This window comes from Rhodamnia argentea, chromosome 11 (assembly GCF_020921035.1).
Source record: "Rhodamnia argentea isolate NSW1041297 chromosome 11, ASM2092103v1, whole genome shotgun sequence".
Classification (NCBI taxonomy): Eukaryota; Viridiplantae; Streptophyta; class Magnoliopsida; order Myrtales; family Myrtaceae; genus Rhodamnia; species Rhodamnia argentea.
Genome location: NC_063160.1, coordinates 6,964,380 through 6,983,667, shown reverse-complemented (window position 1 = coordinate 6,983,667; position 19,288 = coordinate 6,964,380). Strand labels below are relative to the sequence as shown.

The 19,288-nt window shown below is 38.7% G+C and overlaps 2 protein-coding genes across 3 annotated transcripts; both read right to left on the bottom strand.

Annotated features, from left to right (window-relative positions):
• Nucleotides 1–7,552, bottom strand: LOC115742131 (peamaclein-like). 2 transcript variants are annotated; one of them, XM_030676250.2, is made up of 2 exons: nucleotides 501–715; nucleotides 1–200 (listed from the first exon to the last, which is right to left on the bottom strand). In XM_030676250.2, the coding sequence occupies exons 1-2, from the start codon at nucleotides 595–597 to the stop codon at nucleotides 16–18; spliced, it is 282 nt and encodes a 93-aa protein (XP_030532110.1). In that variant the 5' UTR covers nucleotides 598–715; the 3' UTR covers nucleotides 1–15. The 2 variants fall into 2 exon arrangements, with proteins under 2 accessions (XP_030532110.1, XP_030532109.1); XM_030676249.2 differs by lacking the exons at nucleotides 1–200; nucleotides 501–715 and adding exons at nucleotides 6,756–7,070; nucleotides 7,376–7,552.
• A 4,881-nt stretch (nucleotides 7,553–12,433) lies between these two features.
• On the bottom strand, nucleotides 12,434–14,271 carry LOC115742130 (lysine-rich arabinogalactan protein 18). Its single transcript, XM_030676248.2, has 3 exons — nucleotides 14,062–14,271; nucleotides 13,573–13,959; nucleotides 12,434–12,672 (listed from the first exon to the last, which is right to left on the bottom strand). The coding sequence occupies exons 1-3, from the start codon at nucleotides 14,248–14,250 to the stop codon at nucleotides 12,586–12,588; spliced, it is 663 nt and encodes a 220-aa protein (XP_030532108.1). The 5' UTR covers nucleotides 14,251–14,271; the 3' UTR covers nucleotides 12,434–12,585.
• Nucleotides 14,272–19,288: the final 5,017 nt, after the last annotated feature.

Genomic DNA, 19,288 nt, shown 5'->3' with positions numbered 1-19,288 from the left:
AGAAATGGAATTGAATCAAGGGCATTTGGCAGTGCCCTTGGAGTTCTTCATGTCCATGTAGCAAGGGCACTCCAATTTGTTCCCATACGTCCCCGACGGCACGCACTGGCACTTCTGGCAGCAAATTCCACAGTACTTAAGGCACCGGTCATGTTCCCTCGCTTTCTGGCACCTCTCACCGCACTTGGTGTCGCACAAACCTGCCAGACGAAACAAAAGGAAACGCATGATTTGGAATCCACTCTAATTTGTGCATCGAATCAATCATTGTATGTATCAGTCTGCACATGCTCCCCGTTGTAACGTTACTAGCACTCGGTAGTTCATATCTTTTGTCTTCCTTTTACATGAATTCTGCTTATCCTAGAGCCAGTCAATGAGACTGGCACTCAAAGCCGAAAGTTAAAAAATAATAAAAAAAAAAAAGACGAACAAACAAACATGTCAATTTCATGAATAACGGTGTTATGGACACATAAATACGCGTGCTTATGTCTTACCCGGAGCGGGCTGCGGGCTCAGACCGCCGGCCATGGCGTGCAAAGAGGAGGCGAGAACAAGAGAAACAAGGAGGAGGGCTGCAAAAGCAAGCTTCATAGTTCTTATTCACGACAACAACTGCGAGAGCTAAACAGGAAAAAGGAAGGAGAGAGCGAGAAAGAAGGCTAATGAAGAGCAATTGCCTTTCTTAGGAGGTGATGATGCTTTTGTGAAGAGCTCCATGAGGGTTCTTATAGTAGTTCTTACATGAATTTTTTTTTTTAATTTTTTTTTTATTTAGATAGAGAGTGGACTGTCGAAAGAGGCTGACCCACAAAGACCTATGGAAAATGCTTTTCAAAATGGAGTGTGACGGCAAACGAAGATGAAATGCAATTAACAAAAGAAAAAATGATTAAATATTTAATTAATGGTACAGCTTTAAACAGACTGGAAGCAGCTGGTTGTAAGTAGAGTGCAGAGAACATTTGTGGAGGGAACATGCAAATGCAATGCAATGCAATGCATGGTTTTACTGGTGTATGGTCTTCTTGACTCTCGTTCTCTATATTTTTATCAAGGAAGCTTTCCATCCAGCTTCCCATGGAGGTCCGCCACAAGCAATTAGCATGCATGAATTTCTTTTCTTTTTATCTTTTTAAAATTTCCGGTTAAATATATATTAATGCAAATTGTTCATCAATATTCTACTTGGACACTCGGATTTGAACTCTACTGGACTCAACTTAAGAATACTCAAAACCAACAACTGTAGCTAAACCAGCAGACGATTTCATAATCCTAACAATTAAATGAGAATCGACATAAAAATTGAGTAAAATACTACAACGACTACGAATCGGCTAAACAATGCTTAACTGCTAACAAAACAACTTCTATGCGTCAACAAATCACACCCAAAGAGATTATTCAAGCCGTTTGGAAAACGAAACTCACATGTGAAACCCTTAAATTCTCGTTCCAACCAAACCGTTACTTCAAACGACTCTCGTCAAAACGCACGACTTTACAACGCCATAATCTACCATTTTCATGAAAACCAAAAGCTCGACAACTCAAAAATCAGACTACACAACTCAAATTTCACTAAACTTCGACTTTAAACCCTAACTTTAAAAATTACTCCAGTTGGAATAACAAACGGTGTAATTACTTCCTGGGTGTAGCAAATTAGAGTCAAGTCGACTTGGCGAGGCATCTGTAGCAAGGGACCCCTTTTCTTTCTTTCTTCTTCTTCTTCTCCTCCTCTCTTCCTTTCTTTATTTTTCCTCTCGGTTCTTCGTCTCCCTCTTTTTTTTTTTTTTCGAGCTCACGACCAGTTAAACAGAACCAAAGTCCATTGTTTTGTTTTTGTTTTTGTTTTTTTTTTAAGCTGCTAGCCCGATAGTGCGATTGTTAATTATTTCTAACCACATTATTTCTCAATTAATGAGTGCTTTATGCAAAACACACGGTGAAGGTGTGTGAGTCTACGGTTGGGATTTTATAGTCTATGATAGTCTTGTCAAGAAAGTATTTTCTTTTTTTTAAAAAAATTCTAAGTTTTGCTCTCCTTTTTTCGGTCCCATCTTATTTGCACATTTGACCCGATCAAAAGTCCAAATTACAACAGCCACCTCCTCAACCGCATCTTCTATCTATTTGAGATCATGAAGGTCATCCACGATCACCAGAGGACTTGGATTTGAGGTCGCTGATTGCTTTTGAGGAGACATGGGCACGGGCCGGCTCGAGCCCCGAACCGGCCCGTGGAAGAACCGGAACCAGCTAAGCCCCTCATGGGCTAGTTCCAATTTTAAAAAATTAGGAATCGGCCAAAAAAAAAATTGGGAAAAGAGCCATGGCTCTTTCCCTCTCGCCCCCAGCCCTTGGGCCCCACCCCACAACGGCCCAACCCCTTATGGCCATTGCAATTATGAAACTCCCGCACACTTTTTTTTTTTATTTTTGCTTCTAAAATTTCTATAAATATCATTCCATCCCCTTTCATTTTTTCTCACAATTTCTCTCAAATTCTATCAAATTCTCTCAATTTTCAATTCTCTCAAGGTCTCTCAAATTCTCTCAATCCGCTGAATCTTGGCTCAATTACGTCAATTTTCTGAATCGTCTTTCCGCTCAATTTTCTAAAAAATTGGCAAGTGGAAGCGGAGTTGGTAATAGGGGAAAGAGTCCAATGCCGATGGGGGTGGTAGAATCCGATTATCCTCAACCTCATGATCAATATGATCCTCGCGAGTTTACATGTTGGGTAGACGATTATGATAATATCAACTATATTCCCAACGTCGAGCACGTTCCAATGCAAGAAAGTCTTCATCCTCCTACAAGCGTCGAAGAAATGTTGACAGCAAAGGAGCCAAAACGACAGGCCTAGGAGAGTACATCCAACTTATGGCAACACTTCGACAAGATATTCAATTAGCTCCAACTATTATAGCAATGAAAGTAAAATGGCTGCATTATTATGCTTGCATTCCTATTATTTATTTGATTGTTATTGTTTTCGATTCACGTACTAAGTTAGATGGTTTGTATGATTATCGGAATGATTATTATTATGATTGTTTATATTTGAATGAAACAGTAGATATTAAAACTATACAAGTAGAGGTTAAAAATGCTATAGTAGCATTATATAATGAATTTTGTAGCAGATATAGTTTAGGTGATAATGGATCTTCTCAACCTAGTGACTCACAAAGAGAGGAGAGTGGTAGGCTTAGTAGATGGTACAATCTACTAATTAATAGAAAAAAAAAGATAAAAATGGGCAACAGGTAATATTTCCGAATTAGAAAATTATTAAACCATTGCTTTTGAGTTCCGTGATTCCAAACATAGCACAGATTTCAAAAATATGGAGTGGTGGAAGATTCATTCAACCCAATTCTCAGTCCTTCCTCTCATCGTAAGACATCGTAAGACGGATGTTAGCAACTCATTTTTCAACGATTGCGGTTGAACAAGCATTTAGCACTTGATGATTAATTTTGGACGACCGTCGTTTAAAATTAAATCTGTATGCGGTGGAGGGTCAAGCTTGTGTCTATGATTGGATAAAGGCTAAATTTCGATAAAAAAAGCTGGATCGAAACAACGAATTTTTCAATGATGATAGTGGAGATACCACCGCCACTAGTACCACAACAGGTATCGACGATTAACGATAAGGTAAGTTGGGGTTATCAAAGATAAAAAAAACTACATGTGTTTTGATTCTTCTATCATCAAGAAAATATGTAGGCGCTTAATGATAATTCATTAAGTTCAAGCCCATTCTCTCTCCCTTTTTTTCTCCTAAATTTGATTACAATGTACAATTTGACTATAATTTATATTTGATAATTTTTTATTTTTTAATTTCACAATTTATTATTTAAAATTAAATTTTAAATTCGAAATCAGAACCGAGCCTTAAACAAGCCCGGAACCGCCGGTTCACGTCCCGTGGCCATGCTTACTTTCGAGCATAGTCAAGCTCTATGTACTGCAACTGAAGGAAAGAGATAGATGGAGAGGTAGTGATAAGCGACAATGATTGACCACTAGATAGTGATCACCCACTATGGTCGAGAAAATTATAAAAAAAAATCATAAATATGTTGTACTTGTACCAATCAATCTTAAATATTTTAACAATTTGTCAATATAGTCTTTTGGCCAATTTTGACCACAAAAGGCTAACAATGATCGGCAATCCTATGTGGCGAACCAGCATTAATGTTTTAACATTTTTTCTAATCTTATTTTCTATTAATTTTTTTCATTTTTTTTCTTTCATTTTTTCATTCCTTTTTACCAATAACCAGTCTCAGGCAATGGTTAGCCACCGACGATGCCTAGTGATAGCTAGGTGAGGGTCACTCTCGTCCGATCTGGTGAGAGACGGCCTCGCTTGGGAGTGGCGACCCCCGCCCTACCGGGCGAGGCCTCTCTCGATGGCCAAAGGTGAGGGCTAGCCTTGCCTGGGAGAAGGTCACCTCGTCTGTAGTTGGCAAGGGCTTGTAGGCCCTTGCCTTGTGGTTGGCGAGGGCCCTCGGGCCATTGCCGGCCTCGACAAAGAAAAAGAAAGAAAGGAATAAATAAATAATTTATAGTGTCAAACCATTATTTTTAAAAAAATTTGTAAAAATTATTTACTTCGATAGCAGTGGTATTACATAAAACACTCGGCATCTACGTTAGTGATTTTTTACCAAAATTTATTGGATAAACTGAATTGATAAATTATCAAAAAAATTTAAGACTAAATTAGTCAACATATGAAGTTTATGACTGAATTGTTACAAGTACAATAAATTTAGGACTTTTTTGCTAATAGTTATATTCCCAACGATCATCACAAGGGACGGAGGCAGTGAGCTAGGTGGAGGCCTTTCGAACTGCTCATACTAACAAAAAATAGGGAGAGCTTCAAATTGAAATAAGGATCTTTCTATTTGAATGGGGAAAATATTACACGATGTTGCTCGACTGGAGTCACCTCTGCTCAATACACACGACCTATCAATGGTTACCACCTAACGGACAATATCCGATAGCTGCTCGGCATGTAGCTAATTCAACCCATTTTCTTTTAAACCGACAGTGCATGGACTGTAGTAGGCAAAAATGGCCATAGGTTCTTGTGGGGTTGGCCATGGATTTTGGATAGAATCGAGAATCGAACTGGCCCTGTTTTAGGTTCTAATGGGAATGGGTCCAATTTCCTGTTCCAAATTTTTGGAACCTTAACTATGTGGTTCTATTCCCGGCTCCCGTGCTGGAACTGAATTGAACCGGACTGGAAACAAGATGGTTGATTCTAAATGCTCTAACATTTTTTTTTTTTACATATTTATACGTGCCACTTTTAGAGATATTTTTCGAAAACTGTAATAGCAGAAGCGTGCATAGGTCGTGCAAATTCTAGTTCTGCATTACATTGATTGTGTAAAGGTGAAATCATGTTGTATGGAGAGGACGGGAGTTGTCTTCATATAAAAAAGAAAAAGAATAGAGGAGATTGTCGGATAAACGTGTCGGAGTAATTTGATGAAAACAAAATTGAAATTTAAAATATTTACCGAGTGGACTTAAGTACCAAGCTGAGATAATCACAAAAGATGTATTTAGGTTCTGTGATTGTCCACATTTTTCATGGGTGAAATTTGCTAAGTATGGAAAATCATAAAATCAAGCTCGTAGAACCAAGTATAAGTTCATTGATTGTCCAAACCGTAAGAATGTGGACCTTCTAAAAAAGAAACAGAAAAAAAAGAGAAAAGGAATCAATCTACATATAAACCAAGTGGCAATTGGCCATTTTTTTAGTAGACCCTTGAGTTGACCTTTCAAGATATACATGGTAGGTTCCAAGTTTGAAAAATTGAGAACCAATTAGGTTCTAGGTTCCAAGTGAACTTTCCAAATACCGTTAATCTCTAGGTTCTTGTGTTAATTGACTTGATTTCATTAATAAATAGAAGCATTTAAGGGAAAGTTGTCCAATTAGTCCTAAGCCTATTGTATGGATGTTAATTCAGTTCTAATTATTTTAATTTTATCAATTTAGTTTTAAACCTTTGTGCAAAGTTCCAATATAATCATTCTCGCCTAATTTTTATCGAAATCACCGATATGGTGGTGTGTCAAGTATAACTCCCGACATTAACCGGACCTTCACGTCAGCAATTTCTAGTAAAAATTGATCAGAATGATTAAACTTGAATTTTGCATAAAAATTTAGGAGTAAACCGATAAAATCAAAATGTTTAGGGGGCACCATGAAATTCTCCATTTTTGCTTAAACTTTTTTATCTCTTAACATGGTCGGTTCTTTAGCTTAAATTAAAGCGATCAAATCAGACTCGTACAGGAAAATCTCACATCTGCTGTGCAGAACTTTCAGTGCCCTTCCCTCTCTGTCTCTCTCTCTCTTTTTAATTGAACTTTCCTATCTTCCTTTGACTTAAACTCAACGACCAATAGAAAAAGCAAAAAAAAAATCGTCTCTTCTTGTTGGATATCTCACAGCTATCGACCTTTCTACACTTCGTGCTACTCTTCACACCAATCCTAATACGACACCGCTCCACTAGGGCATGCTTCAAATCTTAAGGTTCCTCAAGTTTCATGCAAAGGTATGCGTCCAACCCTGTTTCAACTTTTTCTGGTGATCCCTAATCAATAATCATATGTAACTCGACTCTCTCTATGTATTTTTCATAACGTGGTCATTGACAAGGGACGTAAATATCCAACTTAGGAAATGAAAAACAACCGAATATTTCTTATTATTGAAGGAGAAAATGATCCGAGAAAGCTTTTACAATGCAATATCACCGAATGAAATGAATAATATGAAAGAACTTTCATCAGATACAAAGAAATGGAATTGAATCAAGGGCATTTGGCAGTGCCCTTGGAGTTCTTCATGTCCCTGTAGCAAGGGCACTCCGATTTGTTCCCGTACGTCCCCGACGGCACGCATTGGCACTTCTGGCAGCAGATTCCACAGTACTGGAGGCATCGGTCCTTTTCCCCCGCTTTCTGGCACCTCTCGCCACACTTGGTGTCGCACAAACCTGCCAGACGAAACAAAAGAAAATGCATGATTTGGAATCCGCTCCACCGTGTGCATCAAATCAATCATTGTATGTATCACTCTGCACATGCTCCCCGTTGTAACTTTACTGGCACTCGGTAGTTCATATCTTTTGTCTTCCTTTTACATGAATTCTGCTTATCCTAGAGCCAGACAATGAGAGTGGCGCTCAAAGTTGAAAGTTTAAAAAAAAAAAAAAAAAAATCAAACAAACAAACAAACAAACATGTCGATTTCATGAATAACGGTGTTATGGACACATAAATACACGTGCTTATGTCTTACCCGGAGCGGGCTGCGGGCTCAGACCGCCGGCCATGGCGTGCAAAGAGGAGGCGAGAACAAGAGAAACGAGGAGGAGGGCGGCAAAAGCAAGCTTCATTGTTCTTAGTCACGACAACAACTGCGAGAGCTAAACAAGGAAAAAGGAAGGAGAGAGCGAGAAAGAAGGCTAATGAAGAGCAATTGCCTTTCTTAGGAGGTGATGATGCTTTTGTGAAGAGTCCCATGAGGGTTCTTATAGTAGTTCTTACATGAATTTTTTTAAATTTTTTTTAAATTTTTTTTGCTTTAGATAGAGAGTGGACTGTATAAAGGAGCTGACCCACAAAGACCTGTGGAAAATGCTTTTCAAAATGGAGAGTGAAACCAAGGAAGATGAAACGCAATTAACAAAAATATGATCAAATATTTAATTAATGGTACAGCTTTAAACAGACTGGAAGCAGCAGGTTGTGAGTAGACTGCAGAGAACATGCAAATGTAAATTCAAATGCAAATGCAAGTGCAATGCATGCTTGCATGGGTTCACTTGGTATCTGGTCTTCTGGACTCTCATTCTTTATATTTTTCTTGACCATGTTTTCGCGAGTCAAGGAAGCTCGCCATGCAGCTTCCCATGGAGGTCTGCCCCAAGCAATTTGCATGCAAGAATTTCTCCTCTTTTTTTTTCCTGGTTATATATATATATATATATATATATATATATATATATATATATATATATATATTAGTGCAAATTGTTCGTTGCTCAATATTCTACTTGGAAACTCCGATTTGGACTCTGCTAGACTCAACTTGAACCATGAAAAATTAAGGGAACAAAGCTCAAGCTCGAGTTTCGAAAGAGTCAAAAACATTATTGGCTTTTTTTTTATATTATATAGATCTAATTGCACATTAGTAAGAAAAAATTTGACTTCAAACCCATCTTAACGGATTTTTTCTATAAACATAATCGCAAGTTTAGGCTCGTGAGCTACTCGAACTCCAAAAGAATTGAGCACAAAAACAAAATTTGGGACAATTCATTAGCTGGTCGCACTTGCGCACAAAACAGTCTACGCGGTTTCCTCTGTTCATGACCTGAAGTTTGCCCTCTCGAGAGGGAGACATGTTGCTGCCAGTTGTCCAAAGTCATTATTAAGAGTCGATGTGGATTCCTGCGAAGATCCGTGACGGATTTCCACTCAAATCCAAAACAATCCCACTTGCCCAGAAGTAAAAATTAAAATTTCTTCCCGCAAAAACTCACCGTTGCGACATTTAAAAAAAAAATCATATTTTTATTGTTGACGAGTGGTTAAGCTGAATTGACAAGAGCAAGTTTGATCAAAACAGAAGTGGTCAATAACCAAGAACAATTAACAATCGACAAATTACAAAATTGTCGATAGTAGAGGAAATCCACAACCCTTAGTGCGAAAAGTTGACGATGAGAGCTGTAATTAAAACTTAAGAGAAATTGATGGAAGCAATCTCGGATTTTTGTTTAGTGTCTGCGCAATACGATTGTGAACGAAACGGAGACCAGCCAACAATCGAAGACGGAGCTAGTAGGTCTATACGAGCACATAAATACTTTGTGGTCATGTTCATATTCTTGGGATCTGTAACTTCTTTTAGATAACCATTACTAAATAATAAGAGATCGTGTTAAGAGCTTGTAACTTCTTATTAAGAATTGCGGACATGATGAGGAAGTTATTTATAGATTCACAATCCGGAAATACTGTTAATAGGATGTAAAATGCTGATGGGCCTCGTAAATTTGCATTTTTCGTACCATTTACATTCTTGCAACCTTTCGTTTCTCATACCTGCCACTTTAAGTTTCTCTATTTTCAATCATTTATTTTCCAGTCTAAAATCCTTTAATGACCTTTGTCAATTCAATTCGAGTCATCATGCTTTAAATGAGATTTCACTTTTGTTTAGTGAAATACGCATGCGCCGGTATGTAAGGTATTACAATCTTTTGTTCTTGTGGAGAAAATCCTTAACAAGTTATGTTATAAATACTCTATAAATCTACAAAAGGGTATTCATAGACATCTAACAAGTTAGATATCGAGATAAAGCAAAATCATGAAGTGACTATCAGTGATTTAATGATCATTTTCCAAACTCCACGAGTAGGTTTGTTTGAATCGACATATAAATTTCATTTATTTTTGCTTTTTCTTTTCTTAATCAAAATTCTTTTTTTTTTTTCCGGACCTCGACTTTTTAAAATTCAGTTATGAATACGCAATCAAGCAAGACTCCACATCAAAAGAAAATCAATTCAACTTGAAGCTAATTTCTAATTCAAAATCGTTTGGGCTTTGTGTTTTCTGACACCCCATTGGGTTGGGTTGACTTGTGCCCATGTTTGCTTAAGATTTAGCAGATGGAGATGTTCCTTTTCTGCCAAAATCTGGAGTACTATATAAATTTCAAATGAATTTATCAGAAAAGATTGCGTCCGAATTTACGTATTAATATTCGTACGTCGTCAAGATTTATCGAATTTTAAAAAGTCAAAGTCCGCAAAAAAATAAAAAAAAATTTTTATAACGAAAAAAAAAGCAAAAAAAAATGAAATTTATATGTCGATTCAAACAGATATACTCCTGGAGTTTGGAAAATGATAATTAGATCACAGATAGCCACTTCATGATTTTGCTTTATCTAGATATCTAACAAGTTATCTCAAGTCCACCCGTTGATCATCTCTAATGGTGCCTTCAATTCCAAATACCTCAGTCCAAAGTCATCGGTACACCATTAGTGGAATGGACTCCCGGGTACGTGGATCTATATGAGGTTATGGCTTATGGCCCTATTTTTGCCAAAACCAAGATGGTCCACAGCAAAAATATAAAACTAAGGGTTAATACCACAAAAAATCCTAAATTGGTACACATGTGATAAATTTATCTAAAATTATTTTTTTTAACTAACAAAAATCCTAAACTGGTACACCTTTGATAATTTTACCCCAAACCGATATACCCGTGACAAATTTATCATCTGTTAGTTTTCGCTGAATTTTATCATCGAATTACTGATTCAGATGATACGTAGCGATTGTTGGATGTACACGTTTAGGGTTTTTACCCTCTATTTATCATAGATGTATCAATTTGAGGTTTTTCATGATATTAATTCAATTTAACGAAAAACTAAAGGAAGGTAAATTTGTCACATATATACTAGTTTGAGATTTTTAATGATCCAAATAATTAGTTTAGGATAAATTTATCACAAATGTACTAGTTTGAGATTTTTGATGGTCAAAAAATAGTTTATGGTAAATTTGTCATAGACGTATCAAATAATTTGGGATAAATTTGTTACGGGTGTATCGGTTTGAGGTTTTTCGTGGTATTAAACCTAGAAATAAATCTTGTGCAAACCCCAATAAGAATTTCAAATAAATAATGGTTTATTATAACCCACAAGTTCTCCGTTAGATGAGTGACATGTATACTTGGAGTTACCAAATTATTCTGCGCGTCAATAGTTCAACGGGGAATATGTAAGGTACTTATTACATCGACAGTAGACATAATAAAAATCCATAAAAAAAAAAAAAAACACCACACATATTTTGTCCACAAGATTCAATATTATACTCTAGTCTCCGAGTTGCAAATTTTGTCGGGGTCTAAGGCTTTGAGCAAGCGATTAAGTACTTGATTTGGGTCCATCATATCCCATATTCAAATCATATTCAAATCAGAGACATCTACTCACATTAACCTTTCGGGCCACGCCCGCCACCCGATAATGAAACTTTATCCGATGCACGTGTACGTTGCGTTTTGCATGTGTATGAGGTAACTCAATTTGGTTGCAACAAGTCCCGTATTCAAATATCAACGTTTCTCACTTAAAATGTCTTTTGAGAGCCCATGGTCTTCGCCTTATGAGTAGACATGGCCACAGACAGTGAACCGCGAGTTCCGATTCATGAATCGGCGGTTCTAGTTCGCCGCCTGTGAGGGGCCAGGCTGGTTCCGGTTCGGAACCGCCGATCCCGGTCAACAAACCGGTTTCGATTATTCCACGGGACGATTCCGGGCTCAAATCGGCCCGTGGCCATATCCATTTATGAGTAGAGCCTTATCTCATGCGCATAAATGTGGCCGCTTGCAATTTATTCATACAAATTTGTCAATTTCAGGAAAAAAAAAAAACCGAAAAAAGGGTACCTTGTGTGGTAGTTATGAGACATTCAATGACGTGGAGACAAGCCAACATTTTCAAATTCAAAAGAGAAGGTGGTTGCATGTCAAGAGGGTGTAAGAATCGGTTAATTACATCATGTCAATCATTCAACGGCCATGTACGATACATTTTCGTTGTAGAAGGGTAGGATGTGTCCAATGTCATGAGACAAAAAGAAGCATCAAACCTAATATATGCTTTCATCGGGTCATCCGTATTATTCCGGTTACGTTCCGGTCGGGTTGTTGACAAGGACATAGGAAGGAGGACCTTGCAGATTGCATTTATTGTGTTGTATGGATGGCGGTTGAGAAGACACCTAAATTTAGTTGGAAAAATTGTCCAAAAAGCTCTATATCTATTACATTTTTATCAATTTGGTCCAAACTTGTTAATTATGACAATTAAATCTTAAAAAATTTCACGTTTTGCCAATTAATTCTATCTTATCAATTTTGGCTATATTTAAAATGAACTAAATTGGCATAAATGCAAAAGATTTAAAATGAAATTGACGTAAAAAGAGATTTATGACTGAATTGACACAATTGCAATATGTTTAGAGCTGTTTTGGTAATTCTCCTCCCACCTATTAGAGCATTGTTTTCTCGAACGTATCGTTTGTACTCAAGAAGTCGGGTCTCGTGGTCGTCCTATGATGTCATGTAAATCCCGATCTACAAAACGAATCCGTTAGAAGACGCAATAAACTCCGAACGGACTTCGGAAGCCGAATCCCGACGCCCAGCGCATGAGAACGCTAATGTACAGCATCCGTTCCCGAATCCATTCACAAGTTTCATCTCAACCGAAAGAAATTGAGCAATCTTAGCGCACAATCCCAGAGACGAATAGTATGATCAAGGAGACACTCATATAACATAATAATAATAACAATAGTAATAAAATCAAATAATGTAGGAATGTGAGACCAATCTTCACATAATGCACAGCAACATCAGATCAGTAACATATAAATCAAATGTAAAACGGCGACGTCTCTAGGCAATCAATCCAAGCACGGCCCATCCCAGCGCCAACCCGGACGCCACCAATGCCTTCACGCTCCTCGCAGTTACTGCTCCGCTCTGCCACACCAAAACGGTCCGAATCTCGAAAAATCAGCGTCCGACAAAAATGGGTAAACATCGAAACGTAAACACATCGTGTCGTACGTCAAAAATAGAAATATCGGGGGAGAAATTTCATATTTTTTCCAGGGACATAAAGTTTGAATATATTTTTTTCAGGGTCGTCACGCTTCTGGTGAAGAAAAAAACAAAAGTTCCCCCGTCGGCGCGGAGCACAAGAACGAGAAGCCAGTTCACTTCTGTCCTTTAAGATTCCTACCATAATGAAGCCGACACGTCATATTAAATTTTTTTTTGATATATTGATCGTATTTGTGATGTGTGTTATTAATATCTCGAAATCAAATATATAATGGTAAAGAGGAAAAAAAATTCATAAAAAATTATAAACTATGCCCAAACTTGTACCCGTGACACATTCACTTGAATTTTTTTTTCCCCACATAATATGTGCTTAATCGAATATTTTATTTCAAATTTCATGAAAAGCGAGTGATTTGAAGATAAATAATAATGATAAAGATAATTCGGTAATTTTATTATTTATCTTTATCTGTGATAGATGTTTCGAAAATTTAACTAACTTATATTAAACATGTCTTTGAAGAAACTCTTAACACTATCTAGACATCGCGACACTTTGAAAAGACCTACAATTTTCTAGGAAAATTCTATTTTGTTCCTAAAATAATTTTCTCATTTCATAAAATATTTATTTAGTGGCAAAGATCTAACTAATTGCAGCAAAATTTATGCTTTACGTAAAATAATTAAACAAAATGAAGGAACAGGAAAATTTAGCAGGCAAAAAAAAAAAAAAAAAAAAAGAAGCCTAAAACATGAAACAGAAAAGTGAACAACAGTACGAGCGCTACACGAAAACAGCAAGATCGTTACCTCATCGGCCAATGTTGGTCCCGGGGAGAGCGCGTCGCCGCTCGGCCCTGGGGCTTCCGCCGGCGGCGCAGGCGGACTGTGCAATGCCGGCGCTGGAGCTGGCGAGACGTGCTTCTTAGACTTTTTCTTGCTCGGGGCCGGTGCGGGAACCTCCACCGGAGCCGGAGGAGAGCTCTCTGGAGCTGGAGGAGAGCTTTCCGGAGCAGTCGTCGGCGAAGACGCCGGCGGCGATTTGGCCGGAGAAGGCAATGGCGGGGAAGTGACCGGCGCGGTAGCTGGAGGAGAGCTCGCCGGAGCTTCGGCCGTCGGCGGAGAAGCAGGGGTGGAGACAGGAGCCGGCGCCGCCGCCTTCTTCGGAGAGGGAGCAGTCGGTGCCGGAGTTGAAGCCTGCGGCGATGCTGAGGGAGCGGGCGACATGGCCTTCGCGGGAGATTTCACCGGCGACGATGCTGAGGGAGCGGGCGACGTGGCCTTCGCGGGAGATTTCACCGGCGACGATGCTGAGGGAGCGGGCGACGCGGCCTTCGCGGGCGATTTAGCCGCCGGAACGGAGACCGGCGTAGCTGCAGGCGCTGGCGTCGCCGGAGACTTTGTCGGCGCGGATGCCGGAGATTGGCCACCGACGCCGGCGAGCACAATGCAGAGTAAAGCGAGCGTGATTACGCTATTCTGATCCATTGCGTGAGAGACAGAGAGAGATGGGACTGAGAGAGTTGATAACACAGCATAAATAGGCCCAATGCGGTGATTTGATGGGCTAATGAAATCTGGGCCATTGGTAGGGAGGTGGGGCCCAAAAGAGTATGGGGCCGTTGGTAGCCGTTAGATCGAGAAAGAGAGGAGAGAAGGTTCCAATAAATTAGAGGGGCCCACAACGGGACGCGATCAAACAATATTTGCAAGAGCGAAAATGGGGCGGGCGACACAGTCTGGCCGTGGCCCACTTGGCGTAGGAGGTGCATGTGATGTCGGGTGGCAGATTTTGTAATAATTGTCATAGGATTGCTTGATTTGTCCTGTAATTAATTCGATCGAAAACTATTGTTGACGAAGTTGCAAAATGACATCCCTCGATTGATAAATCAAGATGCCATCCGATAGTTTTAACCAAACGAGTTTGCTTTCTGCATCTTGCAAATCTCGATTGATGTATAACAAAATATAGCTGGCGATAGTTTTGACACGATAAAAAAGCACGCCCGACGAAGAAAAAACTCTAAATTATGTCCATTGGGATGGACAGATTATCCTGCATTTTTTTATGACATGAAAAATCACAAATTATGGTATTGGCATGTTTAACCTTAACAATTTTTTGTAACATCAAAAATTCTAAAGTTATATCCATGTGACACAAGTACTCTCCGTCAAAGTTCCGTTATATGACTTTCCAATCAAAACAACATCGTTTTTATTTCACTCAAATCACGTGGGCATCACGTCAATATTGTTTGCCTTCCTCGTTGATGTAGGTAGACGTCTTAGTTGTGCTAATTAACGAAACATTGATGAAGCGTAAATATGTCATACGAATATAAGTTTAAAACTTTTAATACTGTCCAAAAAAAGAAAAAAGAGTTCATCATAGATGTGTCGCAAGACATAATTTGTGATTTGTAGATGGCTCTCTCTCTCTTTTCTAAAGGGCGTTTCCCACTTTTACTTCACTTTCCACCGATTGATGGTTATTCCTTGCCTTGCTCGCTATGCCTCGTCATTACCGTTCACACATTTGCCTTTTACTTTTCCACGATTTGATGCTCCCATTGTCTTACTTTAAACTTGCCCAAATGGAATGTTAAAGAAGCTTCAACCCCACGGCAGAGTACGGTACGGCAGGTCTCGGCCTGCTCGGCGATTGGAACCGGAAGATACCGTATCCATTCATCGCAACCGAGTTTGACAGGGGTGGTTTGGGAGAACGAAGGCGACACTGATAATTGCTTAGGCGACGCGAGGCAGTATTTGACTAGGTGGTGGTGGTGGCGGTGCTTGTTCTACATAATGACCTTGTGTTCTTACTTTCATTTCCTTCTTGAAGGCGAAGGAAAACGAATGATTTGAAGACCGCGATCTACTTTACACTTCTCCTATGACATTGTTTTTTTTTTTGGGGGGGGGGGTTGTAGGTAGCCTGCTCTGTGCTGGTTTTTTTTTTTTTGGGTGGAAATGTGCTGGCATTTCGATTTGGTGCTTTTGGCGTAATAGGACAATTGATACAGCTGTTCCCCGAGACGAGGGTGATGAAGATGATTTTGAAAGTATGGGTCGCGACTTGACTTAAAGAGTTTTTGCGCAGAGAAATGTGTTCATCCACCACACAAAATTTTCGTTTCTAAAAAAGAAATTCATTTGATAATAACATAAAATTTATGCAATTGCTGGTCGTTGGGTCTCAAACGGCGAACCGCAACCGGTAAATTGGCGGCCGGCGACCGGAGGCAATCGGCAAATGGCCATTGGAAGACCAACGGAAGGTGACTTGCGACCAGCGATATGGACGAGAGAGAGAGAGAGAGGTTGGGGGGAAGTGAGTGGAGAAAATAATTTTTTTCTATTTCTGTTTCAAAAATATAAAAATAGAAAATTTTTACTTCTCATTTTTGTTCCAAACTTATTTTTGGGATATAAGTTTGTTCCAGAAATAGAAATATGATATACCTACTAAACGGATTTTAGTTTCAAACCTATTTCTGAAATAAAAAATAGAAAAACAACTAAACATAATAGTTATCATGAATTCCTTTAATCTGCTGGGAAATTAACACCTTATTCTGGGCCACAAAAAAGAAGAAGAAGCAAATAATCATAAATTATTGTGAAATCTACTCCTTGAAGAATTTATGACCCATGCTCTTACTTTCATAATTGCCAAAAACTGTTATGTTAGTAAAGCACATTAAGAAAAGACAATGGTAGTTACCATGTCATAATTAATTTACTCCGAAAGCACCTAATGATCTTTCGGATTCTTGAACACAGATAATTTGTTGTGTCTTTGCACTCCATTTCGCACTCATTCTAAGTATAACCATGGGAACGGACAATAGTCACGTGTTACAATCTAAAAATTAACTTCTAGTCAGAAATTGATTTTTCTACTTTTAGATGGAAGTAATTTTTTTTTTTTACTTCTTCAAAACCACTTCCGAAACAAAAAAAAAAACTCTAATAATAGAAAAATGAAGTAGCGTAATCAAAAGGATTTCTACTCCATAACTTGCGTTACTATTCTGCTCTAGAAGTATTTTTAGAGCAAAAATTCTATTCGAAAAGTGTTATCGTGCACGCTCGAAATCTTGTGTTTGTTGGATAGAGACAGAAAGAACAATTTGAGGATCGCTCTCCTCTCTTCCCTTCAACTCTGGGGCTCGCTGGGTCGACCTGATCCGGGATGGCAGTATAGATGTGGGGGGATGAATTGCTCATTCCCGCCCCGCCCCGCCCCGCCCCGCCCCGTACCGTCAATTATGCCATCTTCGGGTAAATCGTGCGGGAGAGGATCCGTGTCCTGTTCTTCACTCGTGCAAGAAAAGATTAGGACTCCGTTGGTTTCGCGAAAAGCGAATAATTTAAAAAATATTTTTTTCATAAAATAATCTCTTGTATGTGTTTTTAGTTTATTTATTAGAGTGTCCTGTCTCGTATTGAAAAGATATGAGCTGCGATTACAAATAAATGAATAAATCTCGATTGTTGTTGGGAATAAATCTTCTAAATTCGTATGTGCTACGATATTTTACATAGAAATCATGACAAAATGCGTGCGATTGATCCGAGTAAGATATTCTCCGATGGACAGTAGAAGCTCTGGTATGCATAAGGAATGGTGATCGAAATCGGAGTTTTGAATTTCGTGAGGGCACAAGTAAAGAAAATCCTCGCACTTATGGCTTACAAAGAACCCGGAACAAGTTGATACATGTTTTCATTTACAGCTTGGATGTTTAAATTGCATGTAAAAGGAGGAGGGAAAATTGCCATAAAAGTCATTAATTTATTGCACTTTTTCCTATTCAGTCAAAAATATTTTACATTTGTGCCAATTCGATTCTAAATCTTTTTTTTGTGTCAATTTAGTCATAAATCTTTTTTTATGTCAATTCAGTCCATCCGTTGAATTTTGATAGGCCGGCGCTGACGGGATAATTTTTAATGATATTTTTATATTTTTTAAACTTTTATTTATTTATTTATTTATTTTGTTTGTTCATCTTCTTCATGATAAACGGAGTAGATTTTGAGGAGAAAAAAAAAATGAACAGAGAAGATGAACAGCCATGGCGACGGCCATTGCTTCCAGCCGGCTGAAGGCCCAAGGCGAGGTCGAACCTCACTGGCCACTAGCGCCGCCGCCGGGCTAGCTCGGCGGAGCCCAGATCTGGCTCGTGAAGAAGATGAACAAAGTCAAAAAGAAAATGTATTTCGGCTCTCTTAAATTTGCTTATCACTCTCACCCCGAAAAGCGCAATAACCGGCAACAAATGGAGGTAGCAAGAAGATTGCAGATACTGAGAGGAGACAGAGAGATGGACAAACCATGGCGGCGTCTCAGAGCGAGAGAGACCTGTAAATTCCATGGCCCTTTAGTACAAAGAGTAGAGAGAGAGAGAGAGAGAGAGAGAGAGAGAGAGAGAGCTAGAGAGACAGCAGAAAAAAGAGGCAGAAAGGTGTAGTGAATTGAAAGCTCCATTAAAGATCTCTCAAACACAACAATCGTTTCTACTCTGTTTGAATTCTCCATCTTATAGGGTTTTCAACTGCTTTTCAAACCCAGATCTGGGCACGATGGCTGGGCGCCGGCGAGGCTTGGCCTCGCCCAGCCATGGGGTGGCCGGTGAGGTTCGACCTCTCCGTGGGCCGTCAGCCGGCTGGAGGCGATAGCCGACGCCATGGCTGTTCATCTGCTTTGTTTTTTATTTTTTTCTTCTTCAAAATCTCCTCTGTTCATCGTGAAAAGATGAATAACAAAAAGAAAAATATTAAAATAATAATAATAATTGTCCTATTAGTGTCGATCGGATCCACGTCAAGTCAAAATTGACCGAATGGACTAAATTGATATAAACAAAAAATATTTAGGACTAAATTATTTTTAAATTTGATTTTCTGCGCTATAAGAACACAACAAGTGTCATGACTTTCGTACATGCTCACTTGAGCATCATTGACTTTATTTTTTATTCCCGATCACTTGAGTTTCATAATTTCTAAAAAAAAAATTCATTTAAGTTCCATAATTTTTTATTTATAACTTGAGTGCCATAACTTTTTGAAAACGTTTGCAAGTTATGACATTCAAGCGAGCGTCGTACATAAGTTATGCTCGAGTGATTGAAAATCCAACAAAACAACAGTGATTGAAAAAAAAAAAAGTTACGTTGCTCAAGTACCACATGAAAGTTATGATACTTGTAGCATCCTTTTTTCGATGTTCTATGGTTTTATACTACGAGATTATATTGGGAATATTGCCTGTGCTCGTGATATCTCTCGAGCACAAGTTTAGGTTCGGCCTCAGTGGAAAAATGGCATTCCTTACATTACAAGAAGAATAATTTAGTCCCCTTTACACATGCATCACGTAATTATTATGCTCTTAGGAGAATATTATCAGCGATCGGTAAAATTTGAGATAACTTTGACTCACGCCCCTTTTTGAGGCACATCTACCCACTTCTCAAGCAATGTGTCTAATTGTTAACAGATTGATGTT